This window comes from Lontra canadensis, unplaced genomic scaffold, assembly GCF_010015895.1.
Source record: "Lontra canadensis isolate GAN:19392208 unplaced genomic scaffold, GSC_riverotter_1.0 scaffold42, whole genome shotgun sequence".
Classification (NCBI taxonomy): Eukaryota; Metazoa; Chordata; class Mammalia; order Carnivora; family Mustelidae; genus Lontra; species Lontra canadensis.
In genome coordinates, this window is record NW_022631036.1 from 5248253 (window position 1) to 5272783 (window position 24531).

General features: G+C 34.1%; 1 protein-coding gene across 3 annotated transcripts in view; it reads left to right on the forward strand.

The window, feature by feature from the left end:
• The window catches only part of MDGA2 (MAM domain containing glycosylphosphatidylinositol anchor 2), an 845317-nt gene that overhangs the window by 549000 nt on the left and 271786 nt on the right, over positions 1-24531 (forward strand). For all 3 annotated transcript variants that reach the window (XR_004384228.1, XR_004384229.1, XM_032871192.1), the window contains exon 6: positions 7317-7586. Coding sequence is in view for 1 of the 3 variants with exons in the window: in XM_032871192.1 (XP_032727083.1) it covers positions 7317-7586 (270 nt within the window). In the remaining 2 variants the exon portion in view is untranslated. The remainder of the gene's footprint in view (positions 1-7316; positions 7587-24531) is intronic.

Consider the following 24531-nt stretch of genomic DNA (forward strand, 5'->3'; position numbering starts at 1 on the left):
AAGAGGGTCTGGCACATATTAAAGGTTGTAATTCCGTCCATCTAATCTTTGCTGTATCTTGGAGCCAATTTAGTTATTTGAATAACCTGAATAAGATGTATCACAAGGTTAGGAGACAATATGCCCAGGTGTTTTCCTAATCTAGATAGAAATTTGGTCTCGGCAGTCCTGTAGGAATTATTTAAGAGTGTCCCCTGGATGTTTGGAGGGGCAAACAGAGGTCTGGCAGAGATCAATCTATTCAGCATTATTCTTCAAGATTAGCTATGAGCCAATCTTAGCCAGGATAGCTATAGAATAGTTATAGAATCATAAAAGGATTCAAAATGGAGCAGTATACTATGGTGTCCTCAGGCTGGGTAATAAAAGGAAAGAATTAATCTTTATCAGATCAGCAAGAGAATAACCAGTAAGAGAGTGCCTCTTTGCATGAATCCCTCTGTGTCATATGACTGGTTATAGATATACTAGCTTCCCCCATCTCAGCAGCTGTGGTAACCAGAACAGAATTACCGTTTTGTTTGCTTTGCTGCTCTGGTGAGGCTTCAGTAGTATAGCTGTGAGATCCACGCCAGATGGTCTGGGAGGAGACGTCTTTATCTGTTTTGCTGCTTCACTGTATCGCTCTCACAGAAAAGCCTTACATCCTGACTGACTTTTTAGGCCCATATTGGATTATCTATATACTGTCCTCTTATGACAAAGGTCACGCTTCCTTTATTTCAGTTTCAGGGATATAATTTGGCTTAATCATATAGTTTATTAATAGTAGTGCATGTGTCATAGCTGAGCAAAGAGTTAAGTATAAAAAAGTATAAATAATATGCTATATTCATTTTATGTGAGTGGTATACTAAATTTTGATAGCGCAATTCCTTGTCATCACCTTGTTAGTAATATAAAGTATGGTTAGTTTAGATAGATTGAACAATGAAAGTACTGGCAGGTCTTTATAACTAGTATTTTTTGATGAATGACTCACAAAATCCCGAGTTGTATGTTGCATTCTTTCATGTTATTGTTATTTTTTGTTGTTGTTGTTAAGTTTATAATGAATAGTTGGGACTTAAAGGAAGTTTCTATTCTCTAATCTTCATTTTCATTATAATTTTTATTTGAATATAGTTGACACACAATGTTACCATAGTTTCAGGTGTACAGCATAATGATTTGACAGATTTATACATCACCACAAATGTAGCTACCATCTGTTATCATACCTCACTATTACAATATCACTGGCTATATTTCTTGTTCTGTGCCTTTTATTCTTGTGACTTATTCATTCCATAACTGGTAGCCTGTATCTTCCACTTCCCTTTACCCATTTTGCCCATACTTCTACCCACCTCCCTTTGTTTGGAAAAAAAAGTCACTTTTTTCTTCTGTATTTTGAGTCTGATTCTCCTTTTTGTTTGTTTATTCATTTGGTTTGGTTTTGGTTTTAAATTCCACATAGGAGTGAAATCATGTGGTATTTGGCTTTCTCAGTCTGACTTATTTTACTTCACATAATACCCTGTAGGTACATCTATGTTATCCCTAATGGTACAATCTTATCCTTTTTATGGCTGTGTAATGTTCCATTAATATCACAACTTCCTTATCTGTTTGTCTAGTGATAGACACTTAGGTTACCTTGGCTATTGTAAATAATGGTGCAGTCAACATAGGGGTGCATATACATTTTCAAATTAGTGTTTTTGCTTTGTGTGGGTTAATACCCAATAGGGGGATTATCGGATCATATAGTATTTCTATTTTTAGCTTTTTGAGGAACATCCATACTGTTTTCCATAGGAGCTGTACCAATTTGTGATCCCACCAACAGTAATGTGAGAGCTCCATTTCTTCCAGATCCTCCAAAACACTTGTTATTCCTTCTCTCTCTCTCTCTCTTTTTTTTTTTTTTGGCCCTCCTGACAGGTGCGATATGATGTTTTATTGTGGTTTTGATTTGCATCTACCTGATAATCAGTGATGTTGAGCATCTTGTTCTCTAATCTTTAAATTCAACATTCTTTTATTTAATGAGACATTTTTTAAAAGATTTTATTTATTTATTTGACAGAGAGATCACAAGCAGGCAGAGAGGCAGGCAGAGAGAGAGGAGGAAGCAGGCTCCCTGCTGAGCTCATATAGGGGCTTGATCCCAGGACTCTGAGATCATGACCTGAACTGAAGGCAGCGGCTTAACCCACTGAGCCACCCAGGCGCCCCTTAATGAGACATTATTGAGCACTTAATTCTTCATGAGATCCTTTTCTGGTTGCTGTTGATACAAACATGAAAAAAATCACCCTTTTTACCCTCATATCCTATTCCTAAATACCTCACAGTGAAAGGGTAAGAGTAATAGCTCTAATTGTCATAGTGGGGCATGAGGGATGGTTACTATAAACAACTATGGTCATAAAAAGAGGAAATAACTCAACTGGCTTAGACAAGAAAACTAGGAATCCAGTGAGGAATTGATACTGACATTTGAGCATGGTAAAGTACTTGACCACTGGTTTGCCAGGTGGATAAGCACTGGAAGAGCATTCCAGGCAGCAGGTATAGTGAATTCATGCTCTACTGATCTCGTGAAGAGGACATCTTTTCAAACTGGCAGTACTCTTCAGCACCTGGTATCTTCTATAAAGAACAGGAAAATTCTTTGGACAACAAATTTCTTACTTGGAAGTATTTTTGAGCTTGGATTTTTTCTCCATGAGTGACGACCTTCTGGGATTTGGCTGCAGCAGCAGATGAGCGCTCTCATTCTTATAAACTTGAATAAGACCAAATTTCCCAATATTTCACATTTTGGCAAGATTAGTTAGGTTTTATTGACTGAAGGGGTGAGATATATGTGGTTTTAAAGTTCTTTTTCATCATGTTTCCCAAAGTTTATGAAGACATGTCAGGCCATTAAGTATTAGTATCCCAACTATTGACATAGCTTATTGACTAAAATGAAGCTTTTGACTTCATTGTCTTTTGCTCACCTTAGAACACAAGTTCCAGGGTGCCCGGGTGGCTCAGTCATTAAGCATCTACCTTCCGCTCAGGTCATGATCCCGGGGTACTGGGATTGAGCCCCTCATCAGGCTCTCTGCTCAGTGGGAAGCCTGCTTCTCCCACTCCCACTCCCCCTGCTTGTGTTCCCTCTCTCGCTCTCTCTGTCAATAAATAAAAAAATAATTGTAAAAAAAGAATCTAAAAAAAGAAAAGTTTCATTTCTAATTTTTCCATTTTATCTTGTTCAATGATTAGAATCAAATGTAAATGACATTTGTTCCATTTTGTAAAGTTTCATTTTATAATGAATATCTTTTGGCAAATTTCCATACTCATTTTGCTCATGTGGCATAAACATCTTGATCAGAGATCATAAATGCACATAACTTCAAAGAATAGGCAGGTGATGTAAATATATGAAATCACTTAAGACAATGGAGTCATGGGAAAAGGGCTGGTTCTCTTCCTTCTAGGATGTGAGCTTCTGAGTGCAGGGATTCTTTGACTGTTTTTTTTTCACCAGTACATCTCAAGCACCTATCACAGGAACTACATACATAGTAGGTGGTCAATAAATACTTATTGAATGAAAGAATGTGTTGAAATTTGTTTTGCTAGGGAAAATAAGCAACATACCTAAAAACATTCCTTCTTAACAGCAGCAGCAGCAACAACAACAACAAAAATGATAAAACAAAAAATGTTGTGCCAACCCAGTTTGGCATTATCAACTAAGTCTCTTCTAGGAGACGTTTCCGTAAATTTCCATGAAGGAGCATACTTACTCTGTGTTCTCAGTCATTTCCAGAAATATCCAGTGTGTGAATATTAACATAATGAAAAATGCATTTTGGTTTCAATATCTGTAGCAAAGCCTCTCTCCTGAATTAGGGACTATTTATGAACACTGTTTCAAATGCTACCATATCCTGGAGCATTGTTTTAAACAGAATTCCTCAAAATGATGTCATTCCTGGACTTCATGAGAATCTATCAATATATCAACAATGATCATATTTCAATGGTATCCCAACTAAATGGATAGATTATTTTCGGTCTTCAAATCGACTTCTAAAATATGCTCATTTTTATTATGTGAAATGTTCACTGCAACCTGTATTTCAATGAAATGTGTATTGAAAATGGATTTCAATGAAATTCGTGAAAAGATGGTGGTTTCTGCATCTCAGTGAAGTGAGTAGTTCTTTTGAGAGAAACTTTTTTTTCTATTCCTTGAGTCTGTAAGCATAGCTTAAGTTATGTCTCACCACAAAGAAGTTTGACTTGGTTTGTCTGTCATCTTTATATTTTTTAGTTTAAAAAATATGGGGCCATAGAACAGAAGTGGGAAGTTAATCATGTGTATTTTTACCCCCTTCCTTCAACTCATACTGTGTTTTTATTCATTTCAGTTTGTGCCTATATCCTGATGGATAACGTTGCCTCCATTCACCACCCATTCATTCCTTATTTTTTCTTTCTTCTTCTCACATTGTTTTCACATAACCAGCTATTGATCACTGATCCATGGAAGGATATCCTAGCAGACATTGGGAAATCCCTGTCTTCTCCTCTTAACATGTTGTGGAGTTTACTGCGGTTTCTTTTGACAGGTTCCACATTCAATATTCTTTTAAGGACTTTCTCTCCATTCAGTGTTACTCTTGTCCCCTTTTCAACATTCATGTTTAATTTCTTTATCACTTAACAAAGAACTTAGAATAGTAATCTCTCTCTCGTACATGTTGCTGTGAAGAATGTATGGATGTCTAGATCTTGCAGTATGTTTTAGGACACTGTGTTTTTCTCATACTAAGAAGGAAACTGATGACCTCTGTAGTCTTACATGTTTATACTGATACAGTGATAGAATAATCTGACTAACACATGTTATAGGCATTTACTGAACACTCAGCTACCTACATGATTTAATGCAATGAGATTTCTCGTTCTCATTTCCTTTACACCTATGTAAGTGCTAAAGAGGAAGTTTATAATGCATACTCAGGATGGTTGGACACTTTAAGGACACTGTGAAAAAATAACATTCATTTGCAAGGTAGATGATGAAATAGATATAATAATTTTTGCTCATGAGCTTTGAAAAGCCCTATGAGAATGTTGAATTAGAGAGAACAAGTTGGGGGGATGGGCAGAGGGAGAGAGAGAATCTCAAGCGGTCTCCATACCCAGCACAGAGCCCAATGTAGGGCTCGACTTCATGACCCTGAGATCATAAGCTGAATGAAAATAGAGTCAGGCACTTAAGTGACTAAGCCACCCAGGTGCCCCTGGGGTATTTTAATATTAGGGATAATCAGAAAAATGAATGCCATCTTCAATAAAACAAGGTTGACAATATTCTTTTTCAGTTCCATTTTGGAAAAGAGGATTTTTAAAAATATGACTGTGAATATAGTTCTGCATAGTACATTAGAGGTAGAACAATGGTTTTGTTATGTATGTATTATTTTTTGAGCTTTGGAATTTTCTTGAGCTTTTTCCTTTAAATATTATCTAATAGAAAAACAATTCATCTTGTACAACTCAATTTCAGGGGCAAATACTTCATGAGTTAATATCACCATTGTATGTTTCCATAGTCCAAACATATGCTATTAATGGCCCCTAAGCCTTTTAATTTTACTAAAACATGGTGTAAAACAAATGAGCTTGGTTAATATGATATAAAATTTAGAATCTTTAGAATTAGATTTTAACTAAATACATTGGTAAAAGTTTATAATATAAATAAGGTTCAGTTAGGCTATAGGGAGATCTTTAACTTTTTTGTGGCAATATATCAATAAATATAATATCTGTTTTTAAAATATTTAAATAGTAATATCTCTTGTCAGCTTAACAACCTTAACTCTTCAGAGAATGTTCTTTTCTACTAAATGAGTGCCTTTTGCATATTCTTTTCACTATGTACATTTTCTAATTTTGGTCATAACTCTTTATAATTTAAAGTCAACACCTCACAAAGGCTATTAATATACTTTGAAAACTTCCATATTACTTAAAATCATGTTAGAAGGACCAACATGCAAAAATTATATTTAAAAATGTCATCCAGACAAACCGTGCCTGTCCCACAGAACCATGATGATAACAGGGGATTGTTTTCTTGCTTTCCTTTTTTGTTTTGTTTTGTTTTGTTTTGTTTTGTTTTGTTTTGTTTTAACAAGGAAGATGAATATCAGGCCACACAAGAATTTACCTTTTATTCTGAGAAAAACACTCTCCAAGTCTAAGCTGAAGTTAATAGGAAAAAAAAAATCACATAGTATTATTGAACATGTTAAGTGTTTCTAATATGGATTGATTTCATACAATATAGTTTTGACTTTGGCATAAAATATCTCTGAATATGTGAGATTAAATACCAGCATACAGCACCCCCCTGTTTTTCTTTAGGGACACATTGTTGGAGACCAGCACTGCAATGTAAGCAGAAAAGTGCTATCTGTGAACATACATATTTTTTGTGTTGTTTCTATTTTGAGTGTTTGATGAAAAGTCTAACACAGCATTTTTTTTAATGGATATTTGTATTTTTTAACCTGAAAGATTGCAAATGACTATTCTTACTGGGGAGATTATTATAAACTAAACATTCGAGTGGTTAGGAGGCACAGTTTGGTGACTATGTTTGAGCTCTCATTTGTTTGTTTTAAAGCAGTGGTGATGAGAACTCACTGTCTAGATCTTTTGTGAATGGAGAGGTGAGAGATGAAGTATGGAGACTGCATTAGAATTAGATAGTTTTGTTATTCCGTTCAAGATCAAAAACTAGGCCCATAGCTTAATAAAAGACTGGAATGATCTATGCCTTTATCTCTTACTCCGTTGTGTTCAGGTACAGAAATGTATCATTTCACCTCAGAATGATCCAAAAATTAAATAATTGACAATCCGTACCATGAAAATACAAGGACTAAACAGCTGCAATATTTATACCTGGAAGGAAAGAAACAAATGGTGATTGTCAGCATTGAAAGGGAAAGGGATTATTGTTTAAAAACTTTAATCCTCCTTGTCATCCTGATTTCGGAACAATAATCTCAGAATACACAAATTATAATTCCTCTCTATACATGTAAGATTCTTAATACACTTCTACAGGTTTTTACCATGTAATTAATATATGTAACCATTTTATCTGGCTTAAACTTCATTAATACAATAAGATTTTGGCAAAGGAAAAGAGTATGTCTTTTTTAATTGTTTGAATAAATATAAAGCATGCTGTGGAATTCCATTTGTTACAGATCTAAATAGTGCATTTTTTGTTTGTTTATGTCTTTTAGCATCTCCGTCAATTAAACTCTTGGTGGATGACCCTATAGTTGTAAATCCTGGAGAGGCCATAACATTAGTATGTGTTACAACAGGAGGAGAACCTGCACCCACTCTCACCTGGGTCAGGTCCTTTGGGACTCTGCCTGAAAAGACTGTTTTGAATGGAGGAACATTGACCATACCCGCCATCACCTCAGAAGATGCTGGTACTTACAGCTGCATCGCCAATAATAATGTGGGAAACCCTGCAAAAAAGTCCACCAACATCATTGTGAGAGGTGAGTTGGCCTAGAGAGTGTTACCACATCGATTTCTGGATCAACCAGGCTACCGCAAAACAGATAATGTTTGATATAAAAACATTTCCTCAAATATTGCATGTATGTATAAAATACATAGGAAATTGTTTATAATTGATGAATGATGTCTAATGGATACTAAAATTTCTCAATCTTAATAACCATAATTTATATTTGCATTGGATAGTTTTTGTAACATATTCTTAATGATATTATGAAACTATTCCATTGAATAGTTTTTATATGTTCTTAGTAAAAAAAATCATTAAAATGCAAATGTGGCATAGAGCATTAAACCTTATTATTCAGATTGTGTATTAGTTTAGGAATTTAGCAAATGTATCAATTAGATGTTTAATAAACATTTATTGAATCCCTATTAGATGCAGAGCTCTAAATTGTGGGATTATATAGAAATCTATAAAACATTACCTTGTACTCAAGGATTATACTATCAGTGAAAATAAAATACCTTGATTAATAGCCCTATGATACAGTGTTTGAGAGGTATAAACAAAAGCTATAGACATATAAAAAATTACAGTATCTTCTAGCTGAGGTTTTAGGAAATATCTAATGACATTTACATCAGGTTCTTTAGACTGGGTAGAGTTTTAACAGACTGAGATTAGGAAAAGACATGGAAAAGTCAGAGATCATGAAAAACAAAGTGTATTTGAGGAATTTATATAAATGTGGTCACTAAATCAATGGTAGCATTGATGTTCTAGTGTGGCTGCTGCAAGTTGTAGAGGAGATGCTATTCCTCCAGTTTGGAGGATGTAAGTTATGGTGTAAGGAGACTGTGTTTCTGCATGTCTCACTTCACCTGGCATGGTCCTGAGTTAGGGATGGAAGATGGACACCAATGGCTCTAAATTTAAAATAGATATCCATATGCCCAAGAGGGCTCTTCTCACAGCAAATAAAAGTTTCTCATGGTGGACGATTATAATGGAAGCAAAACATAATTGATTATATTGAGATTAATTTTGGGGATTTTGTGAACATGAATTATGGTGGTTTTGTTATCTGTTACTATCCAAATTCTTAGAAATATGCTACTTAACCAAAAGCATGCTCTATTCAAAATATTGTAGGGTGTTAGATACAAATCAAGATACTAGAAAATGAGCTACCTGCTACAAAATCATGGGCCATACAATATTTAGTAATTGCAGGATGTGCCATTATTTTATGTATCACTACAAAGTAAAACATAACACCACTTAAGCTACCACAGTGTTTTCTTATGAAATAGAATGTTGCTGAAAGAAGTTTTTCAGATCTGTTTATACTTAGGTTTTCTTTTAAACCATATACCACTCATTAGTAAATGTAAAAAGGAAAATAAAGAAAAATAACTTATTTAAATTATTCTTAAAACTTCACACTGAGAACCAATGCAACTGTTTTAATCCCAGTCTTTGATGACTATGGTTTTCTACCCAATGTCTTTCTTTCTCATAAGAATGTTTATAATTCAGAGTTTTAGACAAATATTATCTCTGAGTTTCTTCCAAACCAGATCACCACGGCTGTGCCCTTCTAATAGTAATCATAAAAGGGTATTGAACATAGGGTACATTCTGATTTTAAAGATATTTGAATGTGAACATAAATAAGGATTTTAAAACTAATGGAATATGATCTTTATTTCAGTTGATTTTATAAATTTCTACTGGACAACCACCATAGTCTTAACAACTCAGCACTGTAAAGGATACATTGGGGTAACTACAAAGATCGGTGACTAAATCCCTACCCTCAAAGGGGTTTACAATTCTGTAAGGAAGATAAGAATACAAAGGAATAATATATAGTAATAAATAAAAAGACAGGGTCCCTGAATGGAAGTATCTCAACCTTCCTAACTTCCATACCAGTATCAGTGAAATGGGACTGCTCTAAGCCTTGTCTCAATGAGTTACTAGATTCTGTTCTTCTGCCACCCCAATTTTCAAGAAAAAAGAACAGAACTGTACAAATCACCCATGTTTATTATTTCTGCTTTTAATTTGTTTACCTCTAAACACACGCTTTCTCAAATAGCCATGAAATAATTCTACCAAATCTTGCTACAAAAATTGAGATTAAAGCATTGCCAAACTATTTTTAAGACTCATGGATGCAATGGAGAACCTTTCATTCCATTATTTTATCAAAGATAGGAATTCACTAGAGAAAAGTGATGCTTTAAATGTAGTTTGACCAGAAGATTATCTGCAATTGCATTGAATCCTATACAACCTGCAGAATATCTATATTTAAATATTTAAATATTTAAATATTTAAAATATCTTGTGTTGCTCAGGCGCCCTCCATATGGGACTAACAAGCCACAGCCCATACATGCTCAGGAAGTGATCTGCTCTCTCCCGTTCTGTCTAGCAGTTTTCATTGTGTTCTTACAAAGGACAGTTTCCAACTTTGACAGGAATAACCTAAAAAAAAAAAAAATCATATAACTGAAAAATGTATTTCCCCAATTTATAATTTATCTTTATGCCTTTAATTTAGCTGAAGTGTACATTTGCATCACTATATTATTACCAGTGAGACCTGTCAGCAGTGGCATTCACATCATTCATAAAATCGAGTTTGTATAAAATGTTACTGAATATAGAAATAGCCTTGGTTAACGGGTCCTAGATTGCATGTGGGGAGAGAAACTGCTGCTATAATGTGAGGCATCTGATTTCTGCCACAAAGGCCAAGGAATTCAGTTAAAGAAAATGGGTCTCTTTTTATTATATCAAAGAAATTATTTTCAAGTCTTCTGAATTTGTAGACCTCTACAGTGTCTCAGATTAACAGTGTTATGGATATAGTAAAAATAGAACCCTAGGTTTATTTTCCTCCCATTCTTATCTGTAATTAAATCGAATCCATAGACCAGGTTTTCTGTCCAGGGATATTTTGTGCATAGAATTCCCATTACAATTTGAGAATATTCGTGGACAAAAAAATCAGAACATTGGGGGCAGACAGAAATAAAACTCTAGAAACATTTCTGAATTTGTCATTTGATATTTTTAAATAGGAAACACTTTAAATAATGTAGACAATACTTCATGTAGAAAACAAGCTCAAAACTGAAGAGCACTGTCATATCTTTTAATATTTTGTTAGATATTTATAAATACAGCTATAATGCCTTGTCTTACGATTCTTCAAGAAATTGTAGTGATTGAGCTGTATTTCTCCCAAGTCAGGAGAAAAGTAGCATGGCCTGGACTCAGTGCTTTCCAAACTCCTGTTCAGTATGTCATTTCCACATTTCTCATCTGTCATGAATTGAACCACTGTGCTGAACAAGCGTGGTTCATAACATGATCAAGACATTATTGTATTTTAGATTCCTGTGGTCTCTTTAAATTTTATTCAGTGGCTTAATTTTCTCTGTTTCAGGAAGAAAAGTCAGGCATAGCCCATGACATTTATGCTCATTATTAGAAATAGAGAGTCTTACAGTACATTCAAATCACAAGCATGGATTTAGTTCAATATTTTTGGACACATGATCCAACATAGTAGTAAAACTCCACACCTGATTTAATGTAAAGTTTCTCTCCTGCCCAGGTTGGGTCCACACTGGGCTAGAGACCTGCAGTGGGAAAGCAGAGTTGGTGGTATGGTTGGCTTCTTTCTCTTGGTCTGTCAATCCTCCACTGTCCTGACCACCCTCTCCACCCCTGACCTCATCGCCAGGTTCTGACAACCCTAGCGTGGGGTGGAGTAGAGGGGTCTTCTCTATATAAAACATTTTTCTTTCTTATGTGGCACCTTATTGGACTCTTGGGAGATTCCTCTATCTAGATGAGTGTACATCCGTGTGTATCAAGGATTGAGTCCTAGTGATGGCATCTCCCGAGAGTCCCTTTAAGTGCCACATTCTCTGAGTACAAGCTGTCATGCAGTGTCCTTTCCCCTTTCTGCTGAAGGCTTCTCTCTTTCCTCCAAGCAGCCAACTAAACAGAGCCCACAACACGCCTCTCCTTCCTTGTGACTCTAATCTGTTTAGTGGAGATGCTTACTGGGAAACTCTGTGACAGTGCACAAATTCCAGTGTGGTCACCTCTGTCCTGTTGCCACACAGGTTTTGGCTTCCCCAGGTAGATCAGGTACATTTTCAAAGAAAATATTTCAGAGCTCCAGCTGGTCCCACAAAAAGCTCCTCAGCAGGACCGAGATGAAATAGACAGGCTCCCCTTCTGCCATCTTGATCCACGTTGGGTCTGTCTTCAAACTGTACTCTGAATCTGGTTATGTCTTGCCAAGTTCATTGTTACCACCTTGGTGTAAACTATCAGTATATCTCCTGTAGTTGATTGAAATAGTCTTTTCCTTAATCTTTCTGCTCTGGCTCCATTTTTAGAAGACCCTCTTTTATCCACTTATGAGATGAGGTAGACGAGGCTGCTAACAGACAGAACCATACATATAATTATGTGAAGTAAGAACACTTTAGATTTTTCTCATGAAACAGTTCAGGTGTTTCCTAGTTGATAATGCTGGTGATGGTGTGTGTGTGACTGGTGTGTGTGTGTGATCAGTGTGTGTGTGGGTATGGAGTCTTTTCCATGCACTCATTCAGACACCTAGGTTGATGATGTCTCAGCCATCTTCCGTCTGTGGGTTCTAAGGTTTCTCTGAGTGTTACATCCATCCCTGTCAGCTGGAAGTGGGAAGGAACTTAAATGAGCACACATAGGAGATCTTTTATGGGTCAGATAAGTGTTAGTTTTACTCACACCCTAATGGTCATCATTGGCACACAGTCACACCCAATGACATGAAAGTTGGGAAACATATTCTTACTGTGTGCTCAAGAATAAGAGGGTAAGGATTTTTGTCAGCAGGTAGCCATCTCAGTTACATTCATACAGGAACCAGAGTGATTGAAATGATCTTATCCTCCTGATGAAAACTCTTCCCATGGCTTCCATCTCACCTAAAATGGAAGTCAAATTTCTCCTCATCATTTCATGTCCCTCTATTCTTTATCTACTATACTTTAGACACATTATTCTTCTTTTTCTTCTCCATAACTTAAGACTTAAACATTTGCCATTCTTTTGGTCTAGAATGTTAATTTTCAAATACCATCTTCTGGGAAATGACTTTGACTACTCCATCTGAAATAACCCACCCCTAACCCCCTTGTATGATTTGTTGTTTCTTCTTGTCACATAGCTACTTAGAGCTATTTTATACATATTTCTTTATTTATTGTCTGAGTCTTGCATGGGGACTGTAGGGATGAAGAATTTATCCATTGTCATTCAGTGATGTATCCCTAGAATTTAGAACATTACTCAACATATAGTAGATGCTCAATAAATACATGTTGAGTAAATGGATCTCTTTAACAACTTTACTGGCTTATAATAAGCATTTCTTCCAGACATCTATCTCTCTCTTAAATCCTAGTTATGTACTAAATGATATTAAGCTAAATTAGGAAACTTTATATACATATTAAATCATACTAAACTTCTGTGTGATGTAACAATATGAAAGGTCATATTGTTCTGATTATTAACTGGTGTGTAATAAGCCACCCCCAAACAGTAGCTCAAAACTGAAGCTGTCATTTGTTTTGCTCACAAATCTGGAGGTTCAGAGTCTTAGCTAAAAAATTAAGGTTCTCATATGATTGCACGCAGGAAGCAGGTAGGGCCGGAATTGTCTTCAAGGCTTTTCATTTAGGTATCTGTTGCTAAACTAAAAAGTTTAAACAGCTGAATTCTTTAGGTCAGTCTCTGTCTCTGTCACTGTCATTGACTCTATGTAGTCTCTTTACATTGTTTCTCCAAATGGCAGGCTCACGGTAGCCAGACTTCTACTGGATCCTAGGGCAAAGATCCAAAGAACTGTGTGGATTCTTTTAACCTGCGCTCTGAGGTCATGTAGTGTCCTATCTGCATTCTATTCAAGGTGACTGACTGAGTCACCCATGTGCCCGGCCTACTCTTATTATTATGTTTACAATAAAGATGTACAAACAGCTTAGTTATATATGTTTATTTTATTAAAGCTTATATTGTCCTCCTTGGTAGATGAAGTCAAATTTACTCCACTCAAAAAGAGATGCACCAACTGGTAGTAGTGCTTTAAAAGTCAATACTTTCTAATATCCAGAAAATAAGCCCCTTATTCAACTAACATTATTTTAAAAATTATTTAATCAGTTTCTTTGAAGGCATTTTATATATTTTGGGTTTTTGTTTGTTTGTTTAGATTTTGGTTTTTGGTTTTTGGTTTTATTTTGTATATCCTATAGTTGTAAAATAGGGCTAAAACAATGATATTAATTTGAAATCTCCTAATTCAGTCTTCTTTATCCTATTGTTTTTGGGGTTTTCTTAATTAAATTTTTAATTTAAATTCAATTTAGTTAACATATATTGTATTATTTCTTTCAGGGGTTGAATTTAATGATTCATCAGTTGCATTTAACACCCAGTGCCCATTATATCCAGTGCCCTCCTTAATGTCCATCACTCAATTACCCCATCCCTCATACCCCTCCTCTCCAGCAACTCTGTTTATTTCCTATAGTTAAGAGTGGTAAAGGCTGTCCTATTTCCCAGAGGGTATCAAAGGGAGGCGTGTCAAATAATCTACAGACGTTTTTTAAAAGGCATCACAACATGTGTTGTACTCCACAAACCATGTTCTTCACGTCAAATCCCATGTTGCCTCAAGTTCACTTATGCCTCTTATTTTGTTCCCATTTTCTCCTTAATTTCATCAGCCCCTATCTTGAACCCCTAGCCTCTACTAAGTGACACTGTAAACTGTTTTTTTTAATTTTAGAAATAGTTCAGCCCATTTTTGTTGGCTATTATATCAGATTTCTAATATGGAAAGAGAAAAAAAATTGTCAATATTGAAATAAATTTAACCTTTATGGAGGAAGTCAATATGTATTCAGTGAGGCATAAATTTACACTTCTCTAACTGTGCAGTAATATACTGTAACCTCCAGGAACATCATAACCCCCTGTACTGAAAAGTAGTGATTTAACTAACTCTAGTGTATCCACATGAAATGACTGAATTCTCTCTAAAAATCTGAATTGTGGTATCAAATGTATTTGTTCAGAACTCACTTACTGGAAATACATCAAATATTAGCACTCCTAACATTACTAAAGGATCTTTAGGCTTATTACAAAAAAAATGTATAACTCTAAAATTCTAGGAGAAAAAAATGTAAACAGTTGAATATATCAGTTCCACTTAGGTAATAGTAATAGTTAATACTGATGGAACATTTACTATGTACCAAGCTACCAGGCACACTGTGTACATTAACTTTTCAGTCATTCCAAAAATATTTATGAGGTAAAAAATATTATGATTCCCATTTTAAAGAAAAGTATAACTAATGAAGGACTAGTTAAGTAACTTCCCCCAGACAAGCCTTATCTAAGCAGCAAAGCTGAGATTCAAGACCCACACAATATGGTTCCAGGGCCACTGGCTTAACCAGGGTACTATAGCGCCTTACAAAATTTAGCCAAGTTTTAAAAAAATATGTAATCCACTCCCCAGTTCCCAAATTGAACTGACTAATGTCCTTTATTATTTCCTGTGATTTTTGCCTTGCCAGAGACTTACTAGGGATTCTTTCTTAAATGGAGGAAATTCTGTCTTTGTTAGTCAGCACTTTTTCCTGTGGTAATGGTGGGCATACTTCCAAGTTCTAACCAGGAGAGTGTTTCTAGTTTATGATTTTTAAAATGATATTGCATTGCGAAGGATTTAGCATGACTCCTTTACTTTCACTGGCTGTTTTACAAGTTAATGTCCAAGAATTTTAAGAATTTCTATTACTTAGAAGAGACCAATTGAATCACAGAAGACAAAGATACAAAATAACTGCATGAATAAAGCATAAAATTCCCCAACAAGGAATAGAACAAGTAACTGATACTTTAAAAAGTATGTTCATTGTTTTTGTCAAAAGATATCTCTTTCAAGCCATTGATCAGAAAGTCAGTCAGAATTAATTGACAATTTTCTAGAAATAATTAATTAAATTTAGCTTTCAGTGTATTTCTAAAAGTACGTTATTTGTGGATTTCCAATAACAAGGTCATTGTACTTCTCAAGCATTTAATCAAATTAAATTTCCATTTATCAACAGTTTTCTTCCATGATCTTTCATTAATAAAAACTATAATGATAAGATCTGAAATTGTAGAAAACCAATCTTTAACATTCTCCAAAAGCAAAGCTGTCGGCTGTGTGCAGGTGTCCCAATTATTCATGTAGATTAAATGCTCTATTTCTGTTTTCCCAATTTAATATTCTGTAGTAATTACCTCTCCCCAAAACACCAGAGAGAATTTTATTATATTATGTTTTATAGCTCTGAAATGGTTTCATTATTATTTTTAAAAAATTAATCTGGGCTATACAAAATATGAAAATTATCAAATTCAGTAATTCTCATCTGAATACAGATAGCTCAGTTTCTTTTCATAAATAGGATATATCTAATGTAAATTTGTTCATTGAAATAACATGAGGAATTATCATAAAATATAATTTCAAGTAAAAGAAGTTTATCTAGATATCGCCTTCTCTTATTATTTTTAAAGATTTTATTTATTTATTTGAGAGAGAGGGAGCGTGCATGCACGTATATGAGTCTGGGGAAGGGCAGAGGGACAAGCTGACTCCCTGCTAAGTGCAGAGCCTGACTCAGGCTGGATCCCCAAAACCCTGAGATCATGACCTCAGCCAAAGTCAGATGATTTAACTGACCGAGTGACCCAGGCGCCCAACCTGCTCTTATTATTATGTTTACATAAAGATCTACAGACAGCTTAGTTATATATGTTTATTTTATTAAAGCTTATATTGTCCTCCTTGGTAGATGAAGTCATATTAAACTCCACTCAAAAAGAGATCTGCCAACTGGTAGTAGTGCTGTAAAAGTCAATACTTGCTAATATCCAGAAAATAAGCACCTTATTCAACTAACATCATTTTAAAAATTATTTAATCAGTTTCGTTGAAGGCATTTTATGTATTTTGGGTTTTTTTTTTTTTTTTTTTTTTTAGTTTTTGGTTTTATTTTGTATACCCTATAGTTGTAAAATAGGGCAAAAACAATGATATTAATTTGAAATCTCCTAATTCAGTCTTCTTTATCCTATTGTTTTTGGGGTTTTCTTAATTAAATTTTTAATTTAAATTCAACTTAGTTAACATTTACTGTAGTATTTCTTTCAGGGGTTGAATTTAATGATTCATCAGTTGCATGTAACAACCAATGCCCATTACATCCAGTGCCCTTCTTAATGCCGATCACCCAGTTACCCCATCCTCCCTACCTCACTCCTCTCCAGCAACTGTTTTCTACAGTTAAGAGTCTCTTATAGTTTGCCTCCCTCCCTGTTTTCATCTCATTTTATTTTTCCTTCCCTTCCCCATTTCATCTGTTTTGTTTCTTAAATTGCACATATGAGTGAAGTTGAGTTGTTAATTTTAGCCATTTTGACCAGTGTGAGGTGGTATCTCATTGTGGTTTTGATTTGCATTTCCCTGATGATGAGTGATGGTCAGCATCTTTTCATGTGTCCGTTGGACATTTGTATGTCTTCTTTGGAGAAGTGTCTGCTCATGTTATCTGCCCATTTCTAGACTGGATTTTTTGGGTTTTTTGGGTGTTGAGTTTGATATGTTCCATATAGATTTGGGATACTAGCCCTTTATCTGATATGCCATTTGTGAATATCTTCTCCCACTCCATAGATTTTCTTTTAGTTTTGTTCATTGTTTCCTTTGCTGTGCAAAGGTTTTCTATCCTGACGAAATCCCAATAGTTCATTTTTGTTTTGTCCTATTGTTATGACAGGTATTATTTCCCAAGTCTACTGACTCACCTCGCTGAGTTCGTGTGGCTTAAATGGTCTGTAGGCAGTATGATTTAAGGAAAGAGATCTGTGATATGGTTCTGGCTTCCCTTAAATTAGATATCAGATCATGAGTATGTAACCAGGCCTCTGCTTACTTTTCTCTACAACCATGAAATTGCAGTAAATAAACTCTAAGATACTTTTTTGTTCTAACCATCTATGATTCAATGTTGCCAAAATGCACCTTAACCTATACCCATTTCTGGTCTTAATCATTCTTTATTTCTCTTTACAAACTTACCCATGGAAATGCATGAGTACCAATACATGGCTCTACAGATTTACACGTATTAACACAAACATTAATGAACCATTAAACTTTAAAACAAAATTCTATTTTCTATATATATATTTTTTTGGTTACTTACCACAGGATATTAAACCAAGATCAATGTGAATGATGCTTTCCATAGGTATTTAGAAAATTTCTGCTCTAACCTGTATTTGTGTCAGTTGCTATGAAGGACAGGAAGAGGAACGAGTGTAGTCACTGAAACCACAGAGTCTTACACTTACAGGGAGAAAAGTATCAGGCATAGATCCTAAGGAAGACCATAACCACAACAGAAGCATGGGCATGAACTGTTGGAAGCTCAGATGAAGGAACAGTTGATTCTGATTAGGGAGAAACAGGAAACAGGAAAATTCCACAGAAGAAGGTGACATATAAAGTGGTCTTTGAGAATCTTTACATATTTAGAATGAGTGTCTCTTTTCTTTGCTGCCCAGAATGGTGATGTTAACTAGCTTTTTGAATTTACTCTTATTTTCTTATTCATGAAATGTTAGAAACTGTTGATAAACTTTTAAAGAAAAATCTATATTTAATTTCCCCCTTTTATAATAGAATATTTTCAGAAACCATACATCTTATTTTATGATTTTAAAATGATGCTTAGAAGTTAATTTTTTGCAGTCTTGACTTGCATGAGATTTTATATGCAATTTTTAATTGACTTGGTCAACCTGCCAAATTTTCTGCTTACTTTGTTTTTGTTTCCCTTTGAATTCTGTCTTAAATACTTCCAAAACCAGTGCTCTCTTTAAATGCTTCAGCAAATTTCTAAATAGAATCAATCAAACCTAGTTCTTAAATTATTCCTCTCCAGACTCCATAAGATATCTTCATTTTAGCTTTCAAAGAATCTTTTCTTCTTGGTTTTTTTTTTTAATCTTTTGCTTCAACAGATATACTTATCTGAAAATTGTGTGTGCATGTAAATGCATCAATCCAGAAATTCAAGTTCCTCTTAACCAGAATTCATCTGTTAAGATTCAAGTGTTAATGACTAGTAAGTAAAAATTTATCCATGGAGAAGTCAATAAATGTATTCCCAAACTATTTAATTAATTTTCAAAATCACAAAATTGGGAAAATACTTTAAAAACCTTCCATTTAGTTTTTAATTATAGAAGGTTTAAGTCATATAAACATTAGGATTAGTCTTTCCATGTTTTCTATAACTTATGCCCCATATAGCTTTACTTACTTAACATGCATAGAGACAATACAATTCACATTTGAGTTTCAGCCATGATAGAATGGATGAGGCAAACCCATTGCAAAAAAAAAATTAAATTAAAAAAAAGAGGGAGAGAGTGGTATCATTTTATTTACCTGCTTAGGTCAGTGGTTCTTAACAAGAGGCAGTTTTTCCTTTCAAGGGATATTTGGCAGTTTATTGAGACATTCTTGATTGTTTTGACTGGAGGTGGTAGTGACCTTTGGGTATCTAAAAGGTAGAAGCCAGAAATGCTGCTGATCACTGATAGCCTCCACAGAAAAATAATTATCTTGTACGAAATCTCAATAGTGTTCCTTTCAAGGGTGCCTGGGTGGCTCATTTGGTTAGGTGTCTGACTCTTGGTTTTGGCTCAGATCATGATCTCAGAGTTGTGGGATCAAGCTCCATATCAGGCTCCAAGCTGGGTGTGGAGCCTGCTTGGGATTCTCTCTCTCCTTCTCCCTCTATCCCATTTCTCTCTCTCTCTGTCTCCCCCCAACCAAACAAAACAAAAATAGTGCTGCTATTCATAAACTCTGCCTAGATAAAAGTTTAAAACCAATTTAAAAGGTACATAAAACCATACACATGCACACACAACAAAATAAAAACAGAAAAAAACACAATTCAAAAAAGCACTGTACATTCTGATACAATATTAATGTCAGAGTGTAACGATTTTTGACATACATCTCAGCGTTTCAGATGTCAGTACTTCTTAACCTGACATTCGACTTTCTCTGTGAGTCATCTTGGGAAAAGGATGCATGGGCAGTCCTTACTGGGGACTTAGAGCATGCCTCTTCTCTGTGGCCCATCTTCATCAGCTCCTATCTTCTGGGTTTTAATGATCTCTCTCTCTCTCAGTCTCAATTGTCCACTGATGTCTTAAGACTCTTCTGAAGCTCTGTACTCCATTTGCTAACATTTCTCTCCTGATTTGTTAGTTTTTCAATGTGTTTTCTAATTTTTGAAACCTAATTTTTTTTTTTAGATGGGAAAATTTTCTTTATTTTTTTATTAATTATTTTTATGAACATATAATTATTGTTTTTCCCAGGGGTACAGGTCTGTGGATCATCAGGCTTACATATTTCACAGCACTCATCATATCACATATCATCCCCAATGTCCATAACCCAACTACCCTCTCCTTACTCCCCCACCCCCCAGCAACCCTCAGTTTTGTGAGTTTAAGAGTCTCTTATGGTTTGTCTCCCTCCCAATCCCATCTTGTTGAAACCTGTTCTTTTGCTATGACAGTAAGAGCTCTGTTTTAGGCTTCTAAAACGTGCTCTCTCCCCCATGTCATCCACTGAGCCCAATGGAGTCAATGAACACAATATTGTCATTTATGGCCCTCCCAATTCCTATAAAATCTTCATGTTTCTCATAGCGCTAGAAGACATCTTATCAGGTTATCTAAGACGTGAAACCAACATAATGGAAAATGGAATAATAGGTATTTATGTTGCCTTTATCAATTTCCTTCCTAAAATTTCTAATTATCCTGTTATGTGTGTGTGTGTGTGTGTGTGTGTGATCTAAAGAAGATGAAAAATGTCATATTATAGCTCCTTTGTATAGTACAAGTCAAATGCTAACTTTCTTTACAGAAAATTGTTTTGAAGGATTGTTTCTAGTATAGCACATTTCATTTCCTTTCACAGTGACTATCAGTTTCTTCTAACAGAAATAGAAAAACTCAAAAGGGAGGCATATAACAGATTGCAGTCGGTCTTTTAATATAGAAGTTTATTTGGTGGGAGTGCTCAGAGACATAAATGATGATACTCCCTTAGATAGCAAGGTTCTTGTTCAGTAGTGTATTCCTCTCGCAGTATTGGAAGTCTAGACTCAGTGTTCCCATGATTTCGTTACTAGTTTTAATACTTGATTATCATATAATGCCCCCTGCTTGCTGATGATATAATTTGAGAATATTAAATCACTCTCTTAAAAATGCAGTATAAGATATTAATTAATTTTAACCTATTAAAATGTAACAAATTGTGGAAGTTATAAGTATATAGCTTAATGAACTTTCAAAGAGTGAGCATATGTGTGTCATCAGCACCCAAATTGAGAAGCAAAGAATTAATATCTGTCAAGCTTTCCTCCTGCCCTTCCTCCACAGCCTCACTGAAATGTGACCTCTCTTCTGACTTTGAACTTCTCAGACTAGTTTTGTTCTTTTAAATTTTATATAAAAGGAACTATACAGTAGAATTTGTGTCTAGATTTCTGTCCCAATATTGTATTTGTGAAATTCATATGCTGCTGTGTGTACCCAGAGCCTTTTTATTTTCATTATAATATAATGTTCCCCTGGATGCATATAACAAAATTATTTTGACTATTTATGGACTTTTATTTCCAGTTTGATAACTTTATGTGATAGTTATACTCAGAATATTTTTGTGCCAATCTTTTAGTGAATATACAAATGCATTTCTATTGGACATAAACCTAAGAATTATAGGGTAAGAGAAGGTTACTATCTAATATCAAATTTTCCAATGTACACTTCTACAAGCATTCCTTTTGTTCTATGTCTTTGTCAACATTTGATAGTGTCTGTATTTTTTAACTAATTAATTAATTAATTAATTAATTTTAACCCCTCTATTGGTACTATGGAATCATACTGTGTTTTAAATTACATTTGTCTTATGATGGATGAGTTGAGCAACTCTTCAAATGGTTTTTGACCATTTGATTATCTTTTTGACTATTACTTTTTCAAGTCTTTGGCCCATTTCACCTCCCACTCCCCCACCCCACACACCCCTTTTGGGTTGTGTTTTTTTCTTCTTTATTTGTAGAGTTCCTTGTATATTCTGAAATATCACTTACTGAATATATTTATTGAAAAATATTTCCTCCTACTTTATGGTTTACCATAATCAATGTCGTCCTATAATGCATCAAAGTCTTCATTTTGATGCAGTCTAAACTATCAAAAAAAATTTAAGGTTAGTGCATTTTGTATCCCACTTAAGAAACCTTTTCCTAACCCCAGCTAATAAAGATATACTCATCTGTTTTCTGCTATAAGTTTCATTGTGTTACTTATAATATTTAACCCTTAATTCCTTTCAAATTGATTTTTTATGTAGTTTGAGGTAGGCATAAGGTAATTGTTTCTTCAATTTCCATATCTGGTTGACTCATCACCACCTACTGCATTGACCGTTCCTTCCCATTACACTGCAATATCACCCTTGTCTTACATAAAACTATCAAATACATGTGGCCCTGTTTCTGGACCCATTTTGATTCTATTGGTTTTTGTTTATACTTACACTAATATTACTATATCTTAATTACTATAACATTATATTAAACTTTAAAATCTGGCTTTTCTTTCTTCCTTTTCAAGATTGCCTTGGCTATTCTTGGCCCTTCGTGTTTCCATACATGTTTTCTGAGCAGCTTATTAATGTTTACTTCACCCTGCCGCCAAAAAAAAAAATGCTGAAAATTTTATTTTGATTGAATTGAATATGCAAATATTCCAGTCTATCAACATTATCTATCCCTTCATTTACTTCTCATCTTTAATTTTTTTCAAAAAAGTATGTGATTTTCAGGGAATGGTCTTAAACATTTGTTAGACTTATTTTTAGTACTTGATAGTTTTATTGTTCTTGGTAATATAAATAGTATCATTTTAAAAATTCCACTTCCTATTTATCTTATGCTGGTATATAGTAATGCAAATGATTTTGTATATTGACCTTGTATTATTCAACTTTACTAAATTCACTTATTGATTATAATGACTTGTCTTAGATTCTTTTGAATTTTCTATATACAGAATCATGTTGGCTTCAGATAATGAAAGATGTATTTCTTCCTTTAATCCTTACATATTTTATATTTGTTTCCTTATGTGGTTTATTGCCAAAGCCATACAAATTACATGTGTAATAGGGGTAGAATATCATGTATCTTCTTTTTCTCCAGTCTACAGGGGAAAGTTTTAAGTAGTGCACCATTAAATATAATATTTACTGCTGGCATTTTAATTATATTCTTCTATTTGTAATTAGCTAAGAATTTGTAATGAGTGCTAAATGCTGTCAAGTAATTGAATCATGCTGATAAACACAAGAAAAGAGGAATGGAGAAACAAAGAATATATGAGACATAAAAATCAGACCCAAAGGAGAAGAAAGAAAATAATTTTAAAGGGGCATATGTCAATGAAATATTAAAAAAAGCAACAAAACTAAAAAAGCCAAAAATATATTCCTGGATGACAAGTTGATAAATTCTTAAAAGGACTGATCAAGAAAACAATAGATAAAATATAAGTTACTAACATCAGTAATGAAAGAGGTGACATTACTGTAGAATTTACAAATTTAAAAAGACAATGAAGGAGTTTAATGAAAAACTTTTTGCCAATATGGGTTTATTGAAAAACATAATTCATCAAAATTAACATAAGAATTTTTTAAAATTCATATTCATTATTCATCTTTTAGTTATTCATCATTTAAAAATATCTAAAAGAGAAAACATGGCCTATTGACTTCACTAGTGAAATCTATTAAACATATAGGAATAAATAATATCAATCCTATACACACACAAACAAAATTCATAAAGTCAAAAAAGAGAAAGCACTTCCCAACTCCTATTACAAGCCACCATAACCCTAGTAGTAAAAGAAGGCAGTAATACATTACAAGAAATGAAAATTAAATGCTAGTAGCCTTCATAATCAGATATAAAAATCTGAACAAAGTATTTTCAAATCAATTCCACCAATATATAAACAGGATAATACAGAGTTATCAAGTGGATTGTATCCAAGAAATGCATATTTGTTTAATATTCAAAGGGCAGTTGATACAATTACTACATTAACAAATTAAAATGAAAAATAATATTCTAATTAATATAGAAAAAATTGGTAGAATTTAACATCAATTTTAGAAATAGAGGGGGATGGTCAATGTGATGAAAAACAACTACAAAAACCTACAGCTAAGATAATTCCCAATAATAAAATACTCAATACTTGCCTTCTGAAGACTGGCAACAAGGGAATGATGTTCATTCTCACTGCATCTAGTTAACATTATACCTTCTGCAGTTTCCATTGGGAAATAAGACAAGAAAAAGAAATAAAACCCAGTAGATTTAAATGAAGTGAAACTATCATTATTCTCTGATGACATATTCTTAATAAATCTATAAAAAGCAAAACTTACCATAAGACACTGAGTTTCATAAAATATTAAAAACTTCTATTTATCAAAAGGCACCATTAAGAACATAAGCCAGAAATTAGAAGAATTTACTCTCATCCCATAAGCATGTAAATAATTTATAACCTGATTATATTAATAACTCCTGCAATTCAATAATAAAACAACAAACTTATATTTAAAAATAGGGGGATATTTGAATAGGTATTTACATATGAATGGATACTAAACACATGAAAGGTATAAACTACACTTCAGT